This window comes from Xenopus laevis, chromosome 1L, assembly GCF_017654675.1.
Source record: "Xenopus laevis strain J_2021 chromosome 1L, Xenopus_laevis_v10.1, whole genome shotgun sequence".
NCBI lineage: Eukaryota > Metazoa > Chordata > Amphibia > Anura > Pipidae > Xenopus > Xenopus laevis.
The window spans coordinates 86,931,531-86,954,183 of NC_054371.1; the positions used below are offsets into that span (position 1 = coordinate 86,931,531).

Consider the following 22,653-nt stretch of genomic DNA (forward strand, 5'->3'; position numbering starts at 1 on the left):
CTTAAAAGAGCTGGTATTACATGGTTCTGCTTTATGTGCCCTAAATGAACCAGGAATGATCAGGAGGATATGATGACCTCCAGTTAGAGTGCATCTTAGTAACCATAAAACTGCTTTAGTGGATACATTGGGTAGCATGCTTATTTGTAGCTGTATGAGCTATGCACAGTAAAGCTGCAATCAACTTACTTTGGAGACCTTTTCATTGTATTTGTGGTCTTGTTGCACTACAACAATACAGCCCAACGTATTTAGGCACTAGCAGCAATGGAGAATTTGTCCAGACACTGATTATGCTGACAGCATATATGCCTTTGGCAATGTTGCCTCAGGTGGGGATTAAGGATTCTGGTTAACATCTGAGTCCGGCATCATAATTATAATTATCTCTAAGTGTGGTTATAGATGATATGCATGTGACTACCCTTAGCCATGCCTCCACCCTCCTCTGAATTTGCTTCCTTTTGTTGCGAACAGAATAAAATGAAAGGTCTGCTGCTGCTTACATGTTTGACATTCTGGGACTCAAGGCAAGATACACCTGAACTCTCACTGTAAGTGCAGCTCATACTTATCTTTTTCTCTTTCTGATTACTCGTGATTCTCACTGACAATGTTCCCTGTTAACTAACTAGTTGATCTTTATATCATAACTATGTTCCGCATTCCACTTGAGGATACAGAGATGTCAACCCGACACTCAAGACTTGTTCAGTGCTTTGTATTCCTCTGCCTAGGACTATTAAAAAAATATATACAAGTATGGAACCTGTTATCCAGAATTCTCTGGACCTGGGGCTTTTCGAAAAACAGATCTTTCCTTAATTAGGATCTTCATACCTTAAGTCTACTAGAAAATCATGTAAACATTAATTCCACCCAATAGGCTGGTTTTGCTTCCAATAAGAATTAATTAAATCATAGTTTGGATCATATACGAGGTACTGTTTTATTACTACAAAGAAAAAGGAAATTATTTTTAAAAATGTATTTTTAAAAATTTGAAGCTTTCTGGATAACGGGTTTCCAGATAACAGATCATATACCTGTATATTATATGTATGTATGTGTGTGTGTGTTTGTTTTGGCTTCAGAATACATCATGTGCTGGACAGCAGAAATACACATACAATACACAAATCTTGTCTTTACAAAATAAATGTTTATGTTACACATACCACTGGCTATAAATAGCACCCCATACAAAAAAAGGGTACACTAGCACATTTTAGAGTGGTAAAACCATTTTGTTTGTACAGAGATAGTATTTTAGCATAATAATATAATTTGCTTGGATCCACCCTTTCCTCTGCACCTACAGTTTTTATCCCCTTCCATGCTACTTGCATGATCCAGACTGCATGTATTAAACGTACTCTGAAAAAATAAACATTAGGTTAAACATTCATATTTAAAAACTGTGACAATTTTTGATATATACTGTATATAAATCAAAAACCAGCACCAGGGGTCTTCCAGTATCAAAAATAGTGTATTGTTGCATAGTAGGCAAAGGTCCAACGGGACTAAAACATCGTTTGTACATACTGTGCAGTAACACACTATTATTTTTGATACTGCAAGACCCTTGGTGCTGGTTTTTTATTTATATTTGTACATATTGGATTTCTGTGCGAATTAATTGAATTAACTATTTGAAAAAAATATTCTTGCAGGTAGCTATGGGCACTGCTTTCTTGATTGTGTTATGCTGTTGCATCCTGACAGTTACTCCCTTTACAGAAGATCAACTGTTCAGAGCAACAAACTATATACATAAAACAATTACTAGGTATGTATTTATCTTTATATCATATGTAGAAAAAGTGAGGGTTCATTTACTAATATTGCAGGAAAAAATGGGGGTACCAAAGGGGGTAGAAAGTTGCACTTTCAGGACTGGTGCTTAGTATAACATACCTTTCTCCCTACATTCCTGAGGCTTGATAAAGGGCTGGATAAGCTTGAAACATCGCTTAGCTTGAGGCACGAATAAATTAAATTTTTTTTCACTAAATTAGAGTGCTGATTTTCTGCAAAAATTGCTGAGTGTTGCCGGTGGTAACGCAATCATAGGGTTATATATTGTAGTGGTTTCCCTTAAAAGTGAGCTATGTGCAATTAAAATTTGCAGTGCAATAAGTGTCCAAGGAAGAATATTACATTGCAAAATGCTAATTTTTGTTCTTGTTTATGCACATATTTTTCTTTTAATGACTTTTATTGCATTCTCCTAATAGTGAACTTCCCTTTTAAGTGACTAATTAATTGCTTCCATGACAGCAGAGTGTACTTTAATGGACTATCAAAACTAGGGTTGCCACCTTTTCCATAGCTGGGGTGGGGTGGGTGATGTAGGGGGCGGGACAGATGAAGTAGGGGGTCGGGATGTGTGACTTCAGGGGGGTGATGATCTAGGGGCGGGTCTGTTGCATCAGGGGACTGATCTCTGTGTCATTAATTTCACTGTCCTGTCCGGATTTCCAAAAACTGGGCTGTCTGGGTGAAAACCGGGCAGATGGCAACCCTAATCAGAACAGCATCCCCCCAACACCCATGCAAAGTGTAAAACTAAACATTAACTGCTAGTTACCCCCAAAATTTCAAAAGAAGTAGTAGGACACCTACAAAAAAGGTAGTGGGTTGCAGGAGTTTTAAAGGAATCTTTTTAAAAGTAGGGTAAATTAATTTCTAAATGATATCTGGCCAACTTATTAACTTTTGGCAGCTGGTAGCACTTCTGGGTCACCAGTGTGAAACTAAACTATGAATTACGAAACCTGTTGCAAACTTTGTGACTATTAGTACATTTTATTACATTTTCTTCACTTTTCTTCACAGGGGCATAAATGTTCAGTACTCATATGTTGCTGTATTCACGGCTGACCAGTGCATAAATCTTAATATTGAGGATTTGATGAATGCTCTCAGAGAAGAAAATGCTTCAGTCCTTGTGAAAATGGTCAAAAGTAAAAAAATATATGAAGGACCCAGAATGGTAGCAGCTTCATACCTACGATTAGATAATGGTAGCGCAGTGCATGCAGAAGCTCGTCTTCTGAATGGTAAAGGAGGAGCTCCATCTCCAGTGCAGAATTTACTAAACATAAACCAGGATAAAGGATGTGTGTTGTTTTACACTCTGAATTCACCTTGTACGCGCTACTGTGCCAAGGTTGGAGGGCGGTACAATATCCTAAGCAGACTTGATATCTTCAATGGAATACAGAACAGAGCTTTAGTTTACAATGAGGTGTATCATGATGAATTTGACAAAAACGAAACTGACGTTTGGGCAGCTTGGGCAGCGATAAATAGAAGAATTGATTTCTATCGTTGCACCAATAATCAATGTTATAGATGTTTTGAATATAACACAGGCAGTCGAAATACAGATTGCTATTAAAATGAAACAGTTTGTCCTCCAACAAAAGTTTCATACGTGTTTTAGAGCATAAACATGTACAAATCACAATGTTGGTAGTGTATCTAATTTTTACTGCAAACACATGGTCAAAATGTACCCATACTGCATTATTACTGGAATATTTGAAGCATGCTAAGCACTAGCCATCCTGAGCTCTCTATATGTAGCATCATCTGCGCAAAGAAGGATTATTTTAACTGTCCACCACTTGCGGTAAATGTGCCATGTGTAATGCAGCTGGATTGTCAGTAAACACAGGCAACAACCCATTTGAGTTAGGGATAGAAATATTATTGAAACCATGCCACTGCAGTTCTTGAGCAAATTAATCAGTCTAATTTACATAATTGTCCTTTATACTTAAGAGACATCAACAGCATGGTGAGTTGTGTAAAGAAAAAAATTAAATTTACTGCTAATTCTACATATTCATATAGAGGAATGATGTGTTTGAGTGTGTGGGGGCAGTAATGTGTTTACCTTAAATATAATGCATTTTGTAGGTATAGGCCCCAATCTAACATAATTATTTGTTTTATTTTATCATCTGTATGCTGGTGATATCTCACATGTCCTCCTGTGCTGCACATACATTTTTAAAAACGAGTTCCTTTTTCTCTGTTATAATAAAACAGTACCCTGTACTTGATACAAACTAAGATATAATTAAGCATTATTGGAAGCAACACCAGCCTATTGGGTTTATTAAACGATTAAATGATTTTCTTTTCTTTTTCGTAGTGTATCTGTGTATCATGACCATTTATTCACAAATTATACAGTGCCCAATTGGTGTAATAACAGCTGCTGTTAATCATAAGTACACAGTGGTGGATTCCCTACTCCCAGATTACAATAGCTCACTAATGCTTACAATATTCTAGTGTGATGCTTTTTCTATGACATAATATTTATAACTAATGGTGATGCTTTCTCAGCTACTATCATGCTACATTTTGTTATGGAAATAACACAATGAAATCCTCATCCAGTTTCTGGTCCTTTCAAAGACTTTAGCGGTCCAGGGACAGAGAACACTGAAACAATGCTATTGCTATTGCCAAATGCCAAAATGCTGCTCTCTTTTAATACAGTCTATATTTTTTTCCAAAAGATTTTACAATAAAGGCATCCAAGGGGTTAAGAAATTTAAAGGGCAGATGTTGTTAACCATTTAAACTTACATCTTTTGCTGGGTCAGAAAAAAGTTTTAAACATAAACAATAATATATTTTTTGTTTCTGTTTTAAAGGAGAAGAAATGGCAGTTTTACTTGGAAGTGCCAAAAGTTAGGCACTCCCAAGTGATTGTATTTACTTACCTGACACCCTGGGCCAGTGCTCCTATCAGGAGAAAACTACATCGGCCTGGGGTTATTCCAGCGAGCACCACGGAGAGATACTCTTCTTGCTTCTTCTTTGTTCAAATTTCCCTGGGCAGACGCATGCGCAGTAGAACAAAATAGCCAGCTTTTATCATTAAAGTTCAGCTTTTCACTCTACTGCACAAGCACATCCGTGAGAAGAAAGAAGATTCAGGAAGAGGATCGCTCCGTGGTGCTTGCTGGAATAACCCCTGGCTGGTGCAGCTTTCTACTGGTAGGTAAATAGAATCACTTGGGAATGCCTAACTTTTAGCACCCCCAACTATAACATGTCTTTCCTTCTCCTTTAAGTGCAAAGTAAAAATACAAATTAATGGATTATTGATCATTCAGTTTGTCAGCTGCCAAAAGTAGACTTGCACAACATTTGTGTAAATGAGCTGTATTAGTAGTGCAAATATTACTGTGTGTATAGCTTGCCTTTGCATTAAACGATTTCTCATATCCTGAACACTGTTCATTATTGTTTCTGTCTATGTAACTGCAGATAATCATCTGCACATCCCCAGTGCTCCTTAGGATGCAGCTGGGCTGCATGGAGTCCCTGAAATCTTGCTGCTCTAGGTCCGGGCCTTTGTGGTGCTGCCTGTCCACCCTTGCAATTTTTGCGCCCCCCCTCTTGCGAGCGCACACATGCATGCACCAGTACTCATTGGGTCACTGGGGATTACATGTACAGGTGCATTAAAGAACAGCATGACACAAATCCAACCTGAGGGTTGGCAAGCCACCGGCTGGCTACATCTCCACAGGGGACTGGGTGGGAATTTGAAACAACGGTTTAAAGGAGAAGGAAACCCTTTTGCAAAAAACCCTGTAACCCCCCACCCCAGGTAGACTCCCCTCCCTCCTCCCCCCAGGCTAACTACCCCCCCGGGAAATGCCCCATGCTCCATACTTACCCCTTGGTAGTATATTCTTCCAGCGAAGTTCCACGCATCCATCTTCTGCGTCCTCAGTAAGCTGACTGGGAGATTGGCAATTTCTGTGTAATTCCGCGCATGCACAGTTGTCACTAACCGGCAAACTGCTCCAACTGTGCATGCGCATAAATACCAATCTCCCAGTCAGCCTACAGAGGACGTGGAAGATGGATGCGTGAAACTTCGCTGGAAGAATCTGCTGCGAGGGGTAAGTATGGGGCATTTCCCCGGGGGGGGTAGTTAGCCTGGAGGGAGGGGGTCTACCCAGGGTGGGGGGTATGGGTTTTTTTGCAAAAGGGTTTCCTTCTCCTTTAAATCTCCCAGTTGTCAAAGGAGGCTATGGTGCTGGGACAGAAGTATCAGAGGCGCTGGGAAAGGTGAGACGATTGTGAGCGCCGAGGGTAGGTGCGAGTGGGAGGTGGGTCTGGTCTGGTAAGGTACGAACAGGGGGGGGGTCTAGCGGCACAGCAACTTTAATTCTTGCCCTGTTTTAATGGAAACTTTTTAAAATATTGGGAGAAATCTACAAAAATCAGGAGAATGCGTTACCCAGATTCCTGACATATGAGACCAGAGGGGGGCGCCAAAACTGGGTAACTGTTGAAAAAATAGGAAGAAATTGTTTGGTCATTAGGACATTGGGAAGAAACCCAAGGAAATCATACAAATGCAATATTCAAAGAAGCATTTTCTATATAGTCACAATAGGGCATTATGCTTAAGGCAGCAGCCCATGGGTGCCTATATAGAAAATGTTTCTTTGAATATTGCATTTGTATGTTTTCCTTGGGTTTCTTCCCAATGACCAAACAATACAGAGTTGTCAGCTCTTCCTATTTTTTCAACAGTTACCCGGTAAGGTGGGTGGCCCATGGGTGCCTATATAGATGGAGGTAACGAAGGCCCTGTCCAAAAGAATCTCACAATCTAAAATCTGCCAGTGCTGGGGGGGGGGGTGTGAGTAGCATGTGCAATAGCCGCATGCACTAATTGGATTGGAGTGATCATGAACGAGAGGGGGCATGCCAAATGCAGCACCAGATGGTGCACTTTTTCATGACTATAGAAATCTGTCCCTTACAGGGAAAATGTAAAAAAGATTTTTGAAGGTGATTTGGAAGTGTACTGGTGGGAGTTTTTGACCTATACAAGTGAGAAACCTCCATAGCTGACTGCTAAGATGAGCAGGTTTCTTATGAAAAAAAATACCAATGCCTGTAGTTCAAAAGTGGGGTGTTTCCAGGTTTTATTATGGTCCTCTAGACACACAGGATAGAATCAAATGTTTCGGGACAAAAATTTGCCCTTCCTCAAGTGATAACCCACCATAGAGTTTCACATTGCTTATATAGCAGTAATTAGAGTGATACCTAGGGGCACATTTACTTAGTTCGAGTGAAGGAATAGAATAAAAAAAAGTTCGAATTTCGAATGATTTTTTTGGCTACTTCGACCATCGAATTGGCTACATCAACCTTCGACTTCGAATTGAACGATTCGAACTAAAAATCGTTCGACTATTCAACCATTCGATAATCGAAGTAATGTCTCTTTAAAAAAAATTCGACCCCCTACTTCGCCATCTAAAACCTACCGAACCTCAACGTTAGCCTATGGGGAAGGTCCCCATAGGCTTTGTAAGCTTTTTTTGGTCGAAGTAAAATCGTTCGATCGATGGATTAAAATCCTTTGAATCGAACGTTCGCAGTTCAATGCAGCCATCTTCCAGATCTTCAGTAATCTGAGACAGAGACAGACAGAGGCGCAGGCGCCGAAATTGACGGAAATTGCCAAAGCACCGGAAGAAGACACGAAGACCCGAAAGTGGCTGTCGTGAACTGCGATCCCTGAATCTGCACGGAGGAGTAAGTATAAAGTTAGGGGCATTTCCCCGGGGTAGCAGCTAGGCTTGGGGGAGGAGGGTCTACGCAGAGTAGGGGTTTTTTTAGTTGAGGGTTGAATTCTCCTTTAAGAAGAAGGTTATTTGTTATTTTAGAAGCCAAATATCTAGTATCAAGTGACTTTAAGATTAATATAAAGTAAAGAGAACAAATCACACAATGCTTGGGCCATTAATTGACAGACAGCAATTGTACGAAAGTTATGCCCGACAAATAGCAGTGACAATCTCCCATTGATAAATCTTTTAACCTGTCTGATTGACTGAAGGACCGAATGCCATTGTATGAAAAATGTTGGGACACTCCACACACAGTCCGAAAATCGTACAACTTTCTTTTCGTATGGTATCTATGGCCAGCTTTAGCTTTCCACCATACAGAGCTTTCAAGAAAACTCCCAGGCTAGTAATGATCCCTCTCTGTGTGCTACCACGCTAAGTGCTCTTGTTACACCTACTCCCACCCCCAGATTTTCCCGCCTCTCCAACAGCTGATTGTTTTCAAACAACTCCCCCCCCCCCCAGCTTGGTCTCACTACCTTTTTCAGCAGCCCATTGTTTTCAAACAAACCCACCCCCAGATGGTGTCATCTACCAGATTTCCCACTCAGCCATTATGGGGCTTCTTTTGTATTCACTGCACTCAGCCTCCTATTACATTACAGCTCCACTATAGTCTGCAGATGGTGCTTTACAGACATTGTACAATATTCAATGGAAAGGGTCCAAATTCTGTAATTATTATAAAGTAATAAAAAAAAATAATAAAGAGGATTATTGTATACATCTAGATGGGAGCACTTTCTAAACCAGGCATTAAGGGAAATAAAAGGACCCCTGCAGTTGATAGCCCTGCATCTGCACCTGCTTTGTTTTGGTAAGAATCACAGTAAACATCCTGGGAAATAACAATGACAGAATCTTATCCCATGTTGCACCAGTGTCTCTCTCATCACTGTCATGTGCTCTCTGTGGGGAAAGAAAAGGGCGTCTGTAGCATAAAATTATAATTTGAAAGGGCAGACGACTTTAAACTCCTTCTGGCTACACTTTTGGAAAGAGAAATTTGATGCAACCCATTAGAAACTCACAGTTGCTCTGCTTGGGGTATCTCTATGGCAACACAGAGGCATCCAAGCACAAACCAACTGCAGAAAGGAGGAGGGGAGAGGCACATTCTTGAGCCATAGTGCTTCCCCAGCTGCTGCCAATACAGAACTTCGGAAGTTCTCGGAGTACAGGTGAGTTATAGATGCATGGCTGTTTAATGCTCAGTATACTTTGTTAGGTGGAATATGAACTTGGTCATGCCCCTCCAACCTGTGGCTTGCCATCTATTGTCGGACTACAACTTCCAGCATTCTCTGCAGGCATGGCTGGAGTTGGAGAATGCTTGAAGGCTGTGCAGCAAAGTATCATAAAGTATGACACAAAATGACATAATACATAGAAAAACACTGCTAAGCCTTTTAATCCTGCTTTTCATTTTTCAAGATGTAGTAGTGTGTGTTTATGTTATGTATTGTTATACTAATAAAACAGCTTTGATTACCCTTTCAATAATAATAATAAAACATATTGCAGCAACAACTTGCAGGAATCAATTAAAATAATGGTGTTTTCATGAAGTCAACAATAAACCAAATAATTGCAAGGTCTCTTTATAATATAAGGGCAGCATGATGGTAAATAGCTTTTTTAGGTATAGCTGTGACTTTTTAAAAACAAAGCTTATTGTCAGGGTCAGACTTGGCCAACGAGACACCAGGAGAAAACCTGATGGGCCCCTGCCAATCCAGGTCCACTTCCCTACCTGCGCAGCCTTTCAAAGATTTTAAATAAAGTTATATGATATTGTTTGTATTCTCACTCACTCGATCATGCAGGGGTGGGGCATACATTGTGAGCCTTAAAAGCACAGCCTGCTGAGTGCTTTGCTTTTTTGTTGTTTTGTACCTGCTCTAGGATTAGGATATGCATACGATTACCCAACAAATTAGCATGTAGAGTCCCTAAAAATGAAAGTATTGCCACACAATTTTCACAGGCAAAAACAAGTAATTAAGAAAAACTATTAAAATAATACTTTTTTTGCATAGTGAGATAATTGGGAAAAACTGCACTTTTAGTAGTTTTGGTATTCCAATTAAGTTTTATAGACACAAACAATCAACAGTTCTGAAGGAGTGAAGTAATAATGCAATAAAATCACTAAAAATGTATCAAAACACAAGTGTTATTGCCCAGAGAAATTAGAAATCATGCTACTCGCTCTAGCAATACAAAATTTTAAGCCCACAAAATGCAGAATACATATAAGAATAAACCTACAAAATTGCTTGTGTATTTATGGGTACACTTGCCAAATTGTGTGTTGTCTGCATCTACAGTATGTGTGTGCTAAATCCAACACAAAACCTTTGGAACTACCAGGATTTATTTTACTTTATTTAGAACCCTGCAACATGTTTATAATAATGCAATAGCCATATAGTGAGGACACATAAATGAAACTTGCTGCTTGGTTGTATGATTGGTCCGCTGTATTGTTGTGTTTAAATAATCCTTGACTATAAGGTGCTGTACCTTGACTATAAGGTACAGCATGAAATGTGTAAGGCTGAGCCTATGCTGTTATATTTCATATTTTACAACATTTTTGTTCTTACAAGCCTGGGTGTGGAGTGATTTCATGGTGTGCCTGCCATTTTTTGAATACAGTTTAAAAAACTAAAAATAGGACAGCCTGTTTTGTGGCACTTAAAAGGTTATATGAGCTTTTAATATAATTTAGGCAGTGATCTTCTGAGACAAATTGCAGTTGCTCTTTGTTTTTTCATGCTCTATAGTTTTGAATCATTACCAATTTCAGCTCTTCAGTTTTAAAGTAATATTAGCAGCCACCTGGTTGCTAGGATTACACTAGCAACTAGGTAGTGGTTTTAATGCCAGACTGGAAGGTGAATAGGAAAAGGCCTGAATAGAAATATTAGTAATAAAAAAATGAATAAAATTGTAGCCTCACAAGACAATAGTTGCTTTGGCTGCCAGGGATAGCATTTTAAATTGCAAGCTGGAAACAAGCAGAAGGTAAATAACTTGAACAGTATATTTTTATAAATTTTGATGTTGCATTAATCTCTCAATCCCTTGCAGGCATGTTCTGTGTCTCTTCTCTTTTTTGTAAAGCTTTTTTTGACCTCAGCCAAAGTAACATAATCTTGTTCATGACAGACCAAACCTAAGTAATATTGTTCAAGCCAATGTGAAATGTACAGTTAAAATGACTTGCCTAGGGCCTCTTTTTTAGTCAAGGATCGTAAAACTCGCAACCTGATATTTGCTGTAGTCACAGTATGCTAATTTCCTTTCCTTTTCCTCTAAGAATCTCCCTAGATGTTCATGTTGAAAGTCAGCCAGGGAGAGATTTGAGACTATAGGTGAATGACTGATACTGTATGTTCTCACATTTAACCTTGTTATGAGCTAAAGGGGCTCCCAGAAAATGTTGGATCACATAGTTAAACCAAGTCAGAAAACAACTTTTTGTTTGTGAGCAAATTATTTTTTGATCCTGGGCATCTGTTATAGTTGATTGTTCAAAATTGTGCCTGAGACGTAGTCCTAAACAATTGGCCAAAATCAATCAGTTTTTAGAAATTGTATTCTCTCCTTCCCAGTATGTGGCAGAAATAGTGTTGTAATTCAGTTTCAGAGCAACTAATATGTAATGAGTAAAGTTTTCTTACATGAATATGTATTTCTCTGCCATTTTCAAGCTGTTTTTGGAATTTGGAATCTGTGAATAAAGTAGGTTATTGAATATTCTTAATTCAGATCTTCAGATGTGGGAGAGGGAGATGGCCAACAAGAATCTGCAGACATTAAGGTAAGATCAGTAAATTGCTTTAGCCTATTAAACAGTATATCAAACACTAGCTAATTTATACACAACACTAAATCTGTCTAATTGAACAATGAATATTTCATAAATGAGATATCAACTATGATACATATTTTGGACCATAAAATGCACTATTTTGCTTGAAAATCTTATTTAAAAGCTGTATCTTTGGGTCAGATTTATCAAAATGTGAGATTAGAGTTTACCACAGAAAAACACACACACTTTCAATTCATTTCAATTGTTTTTTTTTATTTTCAAATAGCAAACTCTAACTTCTACCCATTGATGAATACAAACATACTAAAAATCCCATAAGACTGAATAAAAGATGAGTGGGTTTTTTATGGTGAGATCTAATCTCATGTTTTGATAAATCTGCCCCTAATAGTAAAATGTATAAAAAATTACCAGCCCAAATCATTCCAGCAATATGTTAAATTCCAATGGCCTTTCTGTTCTTTTCAGGTAAACTGTACCATCATAATATGCTTGCTTTGATAACAAACTCTGAAAGGGGTGGTGCCCCTTTAAGTTCACTTTAAGGTTGTTATAGAATGGCTAATTCTAACCACTTTTCAACTGGTCTTCAGATGTCTGAAACTACAAAACTGGAGAGCTGCAGAATAAAAAGCTAAATAACTAAAAAAACACAAATAGTAAAAAAAAAAAATTAAACAAAAAAAAAAAAACATTGCAAATTGTCTAAGTGTTGCTCTTTACATCATACTAAAAGTAAATTTAAAGGTGAACCCCCACTTTAACTGGCTGTACAGAGCATGTAGTCAAAAATTTCACATCATATATGCCTGCCATTTTTAGACAATGATATATGTAACTCCCACAAATATCTACCATAAGTTATATGTTTTGTTCTTGTAAAGGGCAAGAGGAAAGGTAAATGCATATACCTAATGTGTTTATTTCTGTGAGAGCACTGTGTGCCATCCTTTTGAGATTTTCTTTTTAAAAATTTCAATAACATCATCCTCAGTTTACCAACTTTAAGCCCTCTGGCTCAGGAGAGATTCTTCTTCTTTGTATATTAGCTATAGAAAAGGCAAAATATGTGTCTAGTCAGTAGGTAGGAGTTACTGCTCCAGCAGTTGATTACATTTTTGAGTCTGTGGCATATTCAGATACTCCCTTTTTTGCAAATTGCAGTGTCGTTTATTTAAGCATCATCCAGAGCAGGAGTGCCCATACTTTATAAATGCAAGGTCTACTTTTAGCGATGGTGTCCCATTATGTCTACATTCCTGTACACTGACACAGGCAGGATCTGCACCCCCGCCTGAGCGGGAATAAAAGAAGCTTGCAGTATCAGCAATGTACTGATTCAGTGGTAATTATCTTGATATCGGATTATTAAAAAATTAAGATTGGTAGAAAATTGTTTCTAGTGACAGCGGATGTTCATATGTGGCCAGTTGTCGGAAAGGTGAACACCCTCGTATTATATTTTGTTTATCTTTTCTGAGAATTCTTAAGGTCTGCCAAAAGTTCTGAAATATTATTTTGGGGGGGGGGAGCATAAATGAGACTTGAGAGGTCCAGATCTGAGAGACAGAGTGCAGAGGTGAGGCTGACAGGGTGTTGATGTGCTACCATATTCTGAAAAATTACCTGCTATTAGAGACTCCATGTGTTCCTAAGAGGTGATGAACACAGTGCAAAGGCAAATTGTGGCTAAAATATAAGCCTTCTCCCATGATAAAATATTTCATGGTTGTATTTATAATTTACATATCTTACAGGATAGATGCTTTCTATAATATATTCTTATCCTGTTTTCTTTACACTAAACATTTACTTTACCAGGGACCAGTTGGAAGCACAAACTAGAGAGATCCAAAAACTGCAGGATGAAGTAGAGCAAGCTACACAGCGTACCATAAACAAGCTCTCAATTTCATACCATGAGCAATCTACTGTCAATAGCTGTGGTGCAACAGAAGGTACAGTACAACAATTGATGAATTTGTGTATGTTCTTATTGTTCTGTTACAGATGACACTGGAGAAACATGCATCTTGTAAAATCTTGCACCCCCAACATACACACACATAAGGTTTGGTTTGTAGAATTTATTCAACAGGCTGTAAGACTGCCAACTCTGCTCCACATGGCTGTGTCAAACCATAGTGCCTAGGATACTCTCTGGCCTGCTATAGAGGGTGCCCTCTAATGTCAGCAGTAGACATAAAAATGGCATAATACACATTTTCTTAAAAGGGCTGCTGCTAAAACACTACACATCTTATCAATAATGTATCTATAGGTAAAGAGAGGTCAAAAAGTATATTGTAACATGTCAGTGTCTTTATCTTATGCTATGCTGGAATTTTTATAGTAGAATTTCCTATGTTGCACATAACTGACTTACTGTATATTTTACTCAACTGTACTTTCCTTTTTAATTCTTACAGCTAGTACGAATATGCCAATGGTTGGGAGTTCCAATTTTGTGCCATCACTACACTTCCCAAGCCTAATGTTGCAGCACTTCACCCCTGAAGATCTGAAATCTCCAGCCAGTTGCAGCTCAAAACCACAAGATGTCCTTCGAGATAGCATGTCCAACCAAATTAGACAGCAAAATGAGGAGGACATGGATAAGAGCCATTCACAGTGCAGAGATACACAGAAAATGTCAAATAAAGTATGCAGATTGTATAATCAAGTGTAGAAGTTATACTTTAACTTGCATATGTATTTTGTACAGTTTCTAAAACTGTACAGGTGGGCAGACATTGGCTTCCAATTTGTCAAATTTACAACAACCTTTTGAACCATATGTGGACCTAAAAAAAATCCCCAAATATCTGCTCATGTCTTGTTCATATATCAATCACCGAGGGTCCACATTGGGCTGTGGAGTCACTCTATGGACTACAGCTCTGCACAGCCCCCTACAAAGTGCAGATGTAGATGGGAAAGTATACAGGAACTGTATTCAAATTTCAGTTTAGGGCTTTACAGATGCTCAATATCTGATGGGCCAATCGTTGCCTGTTTTTAACAAATGTATCTGCCCCTAGTTTCATAGTTTGGCTGAAAAGAAAGGTCAATCTCTATTATCAATATAAAATATTTGTATTGTGTTTTTCATTTCTCTCACTCTAGAGCTGCATTTTTCATGAACATAAAGCATTGCAGCTCAGACAGTCAATAAGTGAACTGCAGTGCAAAATCAAAGACCTAGAAAAAGAAAGAGAATCCATGTTGGACATGAGGTATGTGATGAGGCCTGTTTTTTGTACAAAATGGGTATTTGTCATCATGTTTAAGGACATATAAACGCTACCTTTTTGTACATGTATATAAGTTGAGCACATCGCAAGTGTACATTTGTAATGCATGTGCATCACTTGTACTGTATATATCCCCTATGTTTGCAAGCACCATCACAGCTTTCACCTGGTGGCCATTATCTCTCTGACACATCATCAGTGAGATTTACATCTGCAGACATCACATATATGCTGTAAAGTTCATGCAGTTATGAATGCAGGCTTACATAGAACTTACTGTGATAAAAAGTCCTACTTGAATTGAGCACTGTTAAGCTGTAATGGTTAAGCTGAGCTCAGGAGGGGAACTTAGGGGACCATAGAAGACTATGGAAACCAGCAAGGCTGCTTGTGTGGATGGCATCTTTAGTAACATTAGTTGAGAACAACTGAGCCAATAGCCAACAGCCAAAGGAAATTCCTGAGGGACGCGGCCCAGTGGGTTAGAGAAGAAGAAGGAATCCTAAATGATTAAGAGGATGCAGCAGCCTTACTATTAACCTTTGAACAGCCGAAATGGCAGGTATTTAAATATTTCAAAGAGGGTGTTCAGTGATAACTTTTTTTGTTGGGGTTATATGTATATCTGGAAACCTAAAAATAGAAAAAAAAAGTCATAATTTTTCACTAAGCTCACTTGTGTAGAAATATCTTTGCAGCTTTAAAAAATACAAGGCTATAGTGTAATCATTTTATCTTTTTTACTTCTCACTCCTACGCACTCAAGGGAGTGGAATGCTTCTGATGTCGGACCTGGCTCTTAGAGACTTAAGAATGTAATATTCCATGAGTAATTACACAGAAGGAAGAGTTTCTTTGCATTACATTTATAATACATATACATTCATATAGGATAAGGTGCTAGCTCAGAGCCCTGGCCTCCAGACTTCAAAGTGCTGCATCACCACTTTTGATATATATGTTTTTTGTACTTTAGGCAGCAAGAGTCAAAAAGCCATGAAGAAGCAAATAGACAATTTCAGGTGACTATTCAAGAGCTTCAGATAGCCAACCAGCTGCAAGAGGAGATGCTGAAGCAGTCACATATTTACACAGATTTGTTAAAGGAGATGATCAAGAATCAAGATAGGGTTTTCCAAGACATCCAAGAAGCCCTAGGGAATTACGAAGAATGCACAGGAAAGAAAGAGTTTGGGGAAAGACCTGCTATGAATCTTCATGCTAGAAACCTTGGGACACTAGTAAGCAAAAGGTTGCAAGATCTTGCAAGTGAGATCAACCTTCTTAAAACAAAAAACCATGAAGTAAGTGACATGATTTAATCTCATTATGCACATTTTTGAACATCAGTTCATTATAATTTGCTGCTTACTGTATTCGTTTATGAAGGATGCTTGATTGGAAAAACCATTGTGTCAAAGCATGGATTTATGTAGTTTAGGAATGGAATCTGAAAATTTTAAAAAATGCTATGGTACAAGACCTTTCTGTAAAGGTTACTAAAGTGTTAACCCCTATAACCTAATTTAATCGATAAGTATATTGATTACTAGGGATGTAGCGAACGGCGGAAAAAATGTTCGCGAACATATTCGCGAACTTGCGACAAAACATGCGAATAGTTCGCGAACGTCGCGAACCCCATAGACTTCAATGGGAAGGCGAATTTTAAAAGCTAGAAAAGACATTTCTGGCCAGAAAAATGATTTTAAAGTTGTTTAAAGGGTGCAACGACCTGGACAGTGGCATGCCAGAGGGGGATCAAGGGCAAAAATGTATCTGAAAAATCCATTGTTGACACAGCGCTGCGTTTTGTGCTGTAAAGGGCAGAAATCACACTACGTCACTCAGGTGATGTTTCTGGACACGGAATGTGAAAAAGCTCACACAGCTAGGTGGCACTTGGTTAAAGACTGGGCAAATAATGCCTGCAAGGTCAACGTATACACTACAGCCGTTGGATACGGAATATATTATTGCTGCTTGAAAAACGTCACTCGGGTGGTGTTTCTGGAGACGGTATTATTATTGATATTTAGACAGCTAGGTGGCAGTTGTTTGAAGAACAGATGCAGATGAGAGATCAGCAGCAGGACAGCTGCCCACAGCAGCTACATACAGAGCACTGCAGTAGAAGGTAGATTACTAGCCAGCAAAGCTACCTAACCTAAAATGTCCCTCAAATCCCTGCAGAGTTCTGTCCCTACAATACAGAGCAGTATCAAGTAGATTACTAGCCAGCAAAGTTACTAGCAACTGTCCCTCAAATCACTAACAGCTCTCTCCCTACACTAGCTCTTCCAAGCACACACAGGCAGAATGAAAAAACGCTGCAGGGCTTCAGTTTATATATGGAAGGGGAGTGGTCCAGGGGGTGTGGGGGTGGTCCAGGAGGGAGAGCTTCCTGATTGGCTGCCATGTATCTGCTGGTCTGGGGTGAGAGGGCAAAAATAAGCGCCAGCTAAGGCGAACCCAAATTGGCGAACGTCGCGCGACGTTCGCGAACATTCGCCGAACGCGAATAGTCGATGTTCGCGCGAATTAGTTCGCGGGCGAACAGTCCGCGACATCCCTATTGATTACATATGAATATATTGATTACACATGAATACAGTGCTTATGTACTTAAGCCACAAGACAACTAGCACCTAAAGTGACAGATAAATCACAAGACTAATAAATCAATTGAATTATTTCACCAAACACCAGGAGACTGAATCTGGAAGGCAATTGAATCAACAGCTATGGAAATAGAAAATCAATGTATAGTACAGAGTTTTTAAAATCAACCCCTTGTGACAAAGACTGCTTACAGAGTTTGTATGATTTAATAACAATGTATACATTTGCAATTTGTGATAATGCTACTTTTTTTTTTTAATGAGCAGCTGTTATGATCAACTAAGAATTACATTTTAAAAGGAAAATAATACCCCCTTTATTACATTAGCTCATTTGTTTTTGTTTTTTCTTTTTTTTACTCAGACATACGTAATTCCACAGATTGATAGAAAATGACAATAGGCTCTCTGATTTGTAAAAAACATTTTCCAATGACTCTAGGCTCAGTGTTCCATTGTGGCTTATGCATGTTAGTCTATTGTGCAGTGATTCTGGCACCTGAAATCCCCCTGCTTTCCATAATGGGTGGTGCACAGATTCTCTGGAAAGCAGAGAGAGACTCCAATGGTAGGGGTTGAATGATACTGATACTGTCAGCCAAGGAGAGTTAGAAAAGAGTTTATACCAGTATCATGGCTTTCTTTAAATCTGGGGAATCCGGTATATCCAAGATACATTTTGCTTTTAAATTGGCAACAATGACAAGATTTGCATTTCAAAACCTTTATTATTTTTTGCATAATGAAAGAAAATATACTTCTTAACAACTTTTCAGCAGGGGCGCTTCGCCAATGAGGTGAGTTGAGGCTGTAGCCTCAGTCGGCAGCGCCCCACTAGGTACCAGGGGCAGCAAAAATGCCGCTCCTGGTACTTCTTCTTGCACAGAGAGCGCAGTTAGGCTCTTTGCGCTAGCGTACTGGCCCTCTCTGCCGCCCTCTTGGACCCCCTGAGGTGCAAAAACGTAAGCACACAGGGGAGGGGGGCAGCAGAAACTGCTGCTGCCTCAGGCGAAGGAGGGGCCAGGATCGCCCCTGCTTTTCAGTATACATTAAATTAACATTTTATTATTCCTACTGAATGCAGTATCTGTGTGACTGTTATTATTCACTGTACTCCTGTTTAAATAGTTACATAGTTAAATCGGTTGAAAAAAGACCAAAGGCCATCCAGCTCAACCCCTCCAAATGAGCATCCATATATACACATACTCACACCAACCCCTCCATAAACTCACATAAATAATATATACACCATTATCTATGCTGATTGTAAATTTTAGTATCACAATAGCCTTGGATATTATGCTTGTCCAATAAGTCATCCAAGCCACACTTAAAAGCATTAACAGAATCCGCCATCGCAACAATACCAGACAGGACATTCCACAACCCACAACAGCCCTTGCTGTGAAAAACCACCTACGCTGCTTCAAATTAAAGTTCTCTTCCTTTAGTCTAAAGAGGTGGCCTCTGGTGCAGTGATCGTCTTTATGGGTAAAAAGGTCCCCTGTTATTTGTCTTTAATGTCCTCTAATGTACTTGTAAAGTGTAATCATCTCCCCTCGCAAACATCTTTTTCCAGAGAAAATAACCCCAACCTTGTCAGTCTACTCTCATAATTTAAGTCTTCCAATGAAACTTTGTGATGTACCAGAAGCAGCTGTTTCACAGATCTGGAGAAAATGAACCCAGGGAAAGCTTTCATAAGGATAGCCTAGGAAAAAGTATAGTTCATTGGTCCTGTGAGTAGGTTTGTTAACTATAGGTCTCAGTTGTGTCTTAAGCACATAGGCACTTCTTGCAAACTACATGTATTCTCAATATAATTATGAACTGCACGGACTTTATGCACAGTTAACAAAAACATATTGCACAACAGTATTTTGTTCTGCGCTTATCAACTGATTATTTTTATATTCCATACATAATTGTTGCTTTCTTTTTAATTGCTGTCACTAATCCCAAATTGGAATAATCTATGGGACATTTACATATTCAAAGAATTGAAGTATATACTATGTAAATTTACTTGGTTTCTGATTTCACAGACAGAAGGTGAACTGGATTTCCTGAAAAAAGAATTACAGAATAAAGAATCGCTTTTGAAAAATCAGCAGGAAAGGTGCCTTTCAATATTCCATCTTCTCACTGACTTAATAGCTTCTACTTTTACATAAATTACTCCATGTCAATACTCAAATCTTGTGCTGCCTAAATTAAAATCTTTGGATTGAAATGTTTTGGTGGTTTAGGTGTGATGCTCTAGCAAAAGAGCATGAACAGAAGGTGAGCACACTGACTGACGAGGCTAGTAGACTGCAGAGCCACGCAGCGACTCTCCAGACTCAAATGGAAATTATTCAGTAGGTAACCATTGTATGAAAATGTAGTTGAGATGTTCTAGAAGTTAATCGACAACCTTACAATACCTAAATGTAGCGAATGCATGGTTTGTTGCTTGAAAATGCAAAGTACTATTATTGCATGCATATCAGTACCATATGGCCTGGGATTGTACAATGCTGCATGCCCCCATTTAATGACAACCGTTGGTGGGTAGTGAATATATTTTGTTATTTAGGTTTACAATAGCTTTATGATACATATCTGTTTATTAATTACCACACTCAGCTTTGCAGCTTAGAGATAGACTCTAGCAGTACTTCGCTCCATAACGCCAGGCAAATTTGCGCTCTGGCGAATGGACGTAATTACACAAATTCACTAAGATGTGGATTTTAATGAACGTTACCTCTTGCGCCAGACTTGCCTTCTCCACCTCAGACCACCGTAGTGCAATAGAGTAGATAGGAGTTCCTCAGAAAATAGTTGAACATTTTTCTAAGTCCCAAAAAACGCTAGCGTCTTTTCCTTTTTTCAGGGTGATAGGCTGCAAAGGAGCGTACATTTTTTTGGGGGTAACCGGCTTCCCCCCTACATTTCCTAGCATATAGCACATAAACTATACACTGGGCTCATGTGTAGGGCAATATAACAACTTTATTTTCTTTTATTAAGGTTTCCCGGGCTTGTATAGTGTAATGAATTTGCTGCAACATATACGCCCATAATTTGCAACTTCCGTATGCAAATTTGGCAACGCTATTGCAACTTCGCTTTGCTTGGCGCAGTAACACTTGTGAAATTTCACCAGCGTTCAGCGCTCTGGACGCAACTTCGGATTTTAGTGATATAGCATTGTACTGGCATTGTACTGGTGAATCTACGCCTGGCGAAGTGTTGCGCTGTGAGCGAAGCCGTCGCTGGCGAATTTTCAGAGGTTAGTAAATGTGCCCCTTTATCTTGTTAGGGAACAAGCTAAAGGCCAGATATCAAATTACATGGCACAGAACACTAACCTGGAGACAACGGTTTCCCAGCTTCAATCTGAACTAAGAAATGACAAGATGATGTATAAAGAGAAGGTGGGTGTGCCTTAACATCTGTAAATGAGCTTTATTATGTTATAGAGTTAAAGGGGTTGTAAACCTCTAAATTAACTTTTTATGTAGAGAGTGATATTCTGAAACAATTTGCAATTGCTTTTCATTTTTTATTATTTGTGGTTTTCAAGTTATTTAACATTTTATTTGGTAGCTCTCCAGTTTGCAGCTTTGGCAATCTGGTTGCTAGGGTCCAAATTAGAGACTGGATATGAATAGGAGAGGGCCTGAATAGAAAAATTAGTAATAAAAAGTAGCAATAACAATACATATGTACCTTACAAAGCATTTGTTTTTTAGATGGGGTCAGTGACCCCTATTTGATAGCTGAAAAATAAGGCAAATAATTAAAAAACTACAAAAAAAACAAATAACGAAGACCAATCAAAAATTTACTTAGAATTGGCCATTCTAGAACATACTAAAAGTTAACATAAAGGTGAACCACCCCTTTACGTAATATATGCAGTTAGTGCTAATTTATTTTTTGATTTTTTCAATTATTTACATTTTTTTTGCCTCTTGTTTCTAGGGACAGTGATTGTTGCGTTTGGAAAGCTGATTTGATGCTAGGCCTTTAATTTCTTAATTTCTTTTATTTGTTTATTGAATATGAAATGGGAGCAGAAAAACCTCAGTCTATTTATAGAGTAACTGCTTGGATTGGTTGTAAAACTCATTTATTTGTACATTACATCTAAACTGATGACAACAATATTGTTTTAATAGTACATTTAATCAACACCAAGGGGAACATTTACTAAGCTCGAGTGAAGGATTAGAATAAAAAATACTTCGAATATCGAAGTCTTTTTTTGGCTACTTCGACCATCAAATTGGCTACTTCGACCTTCGACTTCGAATCGAACGATTCGAAATGTAAATCGTTCGACTATTCGATAGTCGAAGTACTGTCTCTTTAAAAAAAACTTTGACTCCCTACTTCGCCACCTAAAACCTACCGAGTACCAATGTTAGCCTATGGGGAAGGTCCTCATAAGCTTTCCTTGCTTTTTTTGATCGAAGGAAAATCATTCGATCGATGGATTAAAATCCTTTGATTGTTTGATCGAACAAAATGCAGTAAATCCTTCGACTTCGATATTTGAAGTCGAAGGATTTTACTTTGAGGTTCGAATATTGAGGGTTAATTAACCCTCAATATTCGACCAAAAGTAAATGTGCCCCTTCAGTTGATAGAGAAGTAAAGGGCAGATATATACTGTTCTCAGTGACACATATTTACAAATAACTTGGATCGTTGAACATTCTAAAGTATTTGCTTTTATCATTATTTGGGGTAGCTTTGCTGTATGCAGCTATGTTTTTCTATTTTTGTGGCACAGATAGAAGATCTCCGTGGACAGCTGGTGGCATCTGATGTTGCCCTGAAGCAGGCTCAGAATGGACACGTGAAGAGGAGTCAAGAGTTAGTAGCAGATGTTCAGCAGTTAAAGGTTTGAGTACTGATTTATTTATTTTTTAAGTTTTTCCTCTCATCTTATTTCTGTGTATTGTTTAGTTACTTATATGGCCTATTAACTAACATTCCAAAACTTTTTTTTAAAAAAAAATGTTATATAATGCCAAATATTTCAAATGTCTTATGTCATATATATCATTACATCACTTTACTGTTTTGGTGCTGAAAAAATAATGGTTTTATAAATAATTTTGTATTTACAAATAATTGTTGCTCGCCACCCCTTTTGATATTTTTCCCAATGGCTTTAAAATAGATGATCTATTAAAATTCCTGGCATAGCGGCAAACCTTTGAGATAAATGAATACACATT

The 22,653-nt window shown here is 38.4% G+C and overlaps 2 protein-coding genes across 4 annotated transcripts in view; both read left to right on the forward strand.

Moving 5' to 3' along the window:
• cbm20.L (carbohydrate-binding module family 20 containing L homeolog) lies at positions 1–4,749 on the forward strand. Its single transcript, XM_018252627.2, has 3 exons — positions 1–554; positions 1,677–1,792; positions 2,842–4,749. The coding sequence occupies exons 2-3, from the start codon at positions 1,683–1,685 to the stop codon at positions 3,404–3,406; spliced, it is 675 nt and encodes a 224-aa protein (XP_018108116.1). The 5' UTR covers positions 1–554; positions 1,677–1,682; the 3' UTR covers positions 3,407–4,749.
• A 3,499-nt stretch (positions 4,750–8,248) lies between these two features.
• The window catches only part of LOC108711175 (coiled-coil domain-containing protein 158), a 38,143-nt gene continuing 23,738 nt past the window's right edge, over positions 8,249–22,653 (forward strand). Inside the window, exons 1-10 of one of the 3 annotated variants that reach the window (XM_018252647.2) lie at positions 8,249–8,875; positions 11,472–11,523; positions 13,360–13,496; positions 13,968–14,200; positions 14,665–14,774; positions 15,769–16,096; positions 19,462–19,535; positions 19,666–19,776; positions 20,724–20,838; positions 22,203–22,313. In XM_018252647.2, coding sequence (XP_018108136.1) covers positions 11,480–11,523; positions 13,360–13,496; positions 13,968–14,200; positions 14,665–14,774; positions 15,769–16,096; positions 19,462–19,535; positions 19,666–19,776; positions 20,724–20,838; positions 22,203–22,313 — 1,263 coding nt within the window. In that variant the 5' untranslated portion in view covers positions 8,249–8,875; positions 11,472–11,479. Of the gene's footprint in view, positions 8,876–10,651; positions 10,725–11,471; positions 11,524–13,359; positions 13,497–13,967; positions 14,201–14,664; positions 14,775–15,768; positions 16,097–19,461; positions 19,536–19,665; positions 19,777–20,723; positions 20,839–22,202; positions 22,314–22,653 lie in introns of those variants that run through there. The other 2 variants (XM_018252639.2, XM_041591072.1) reach the window with 2 other exon arrangements.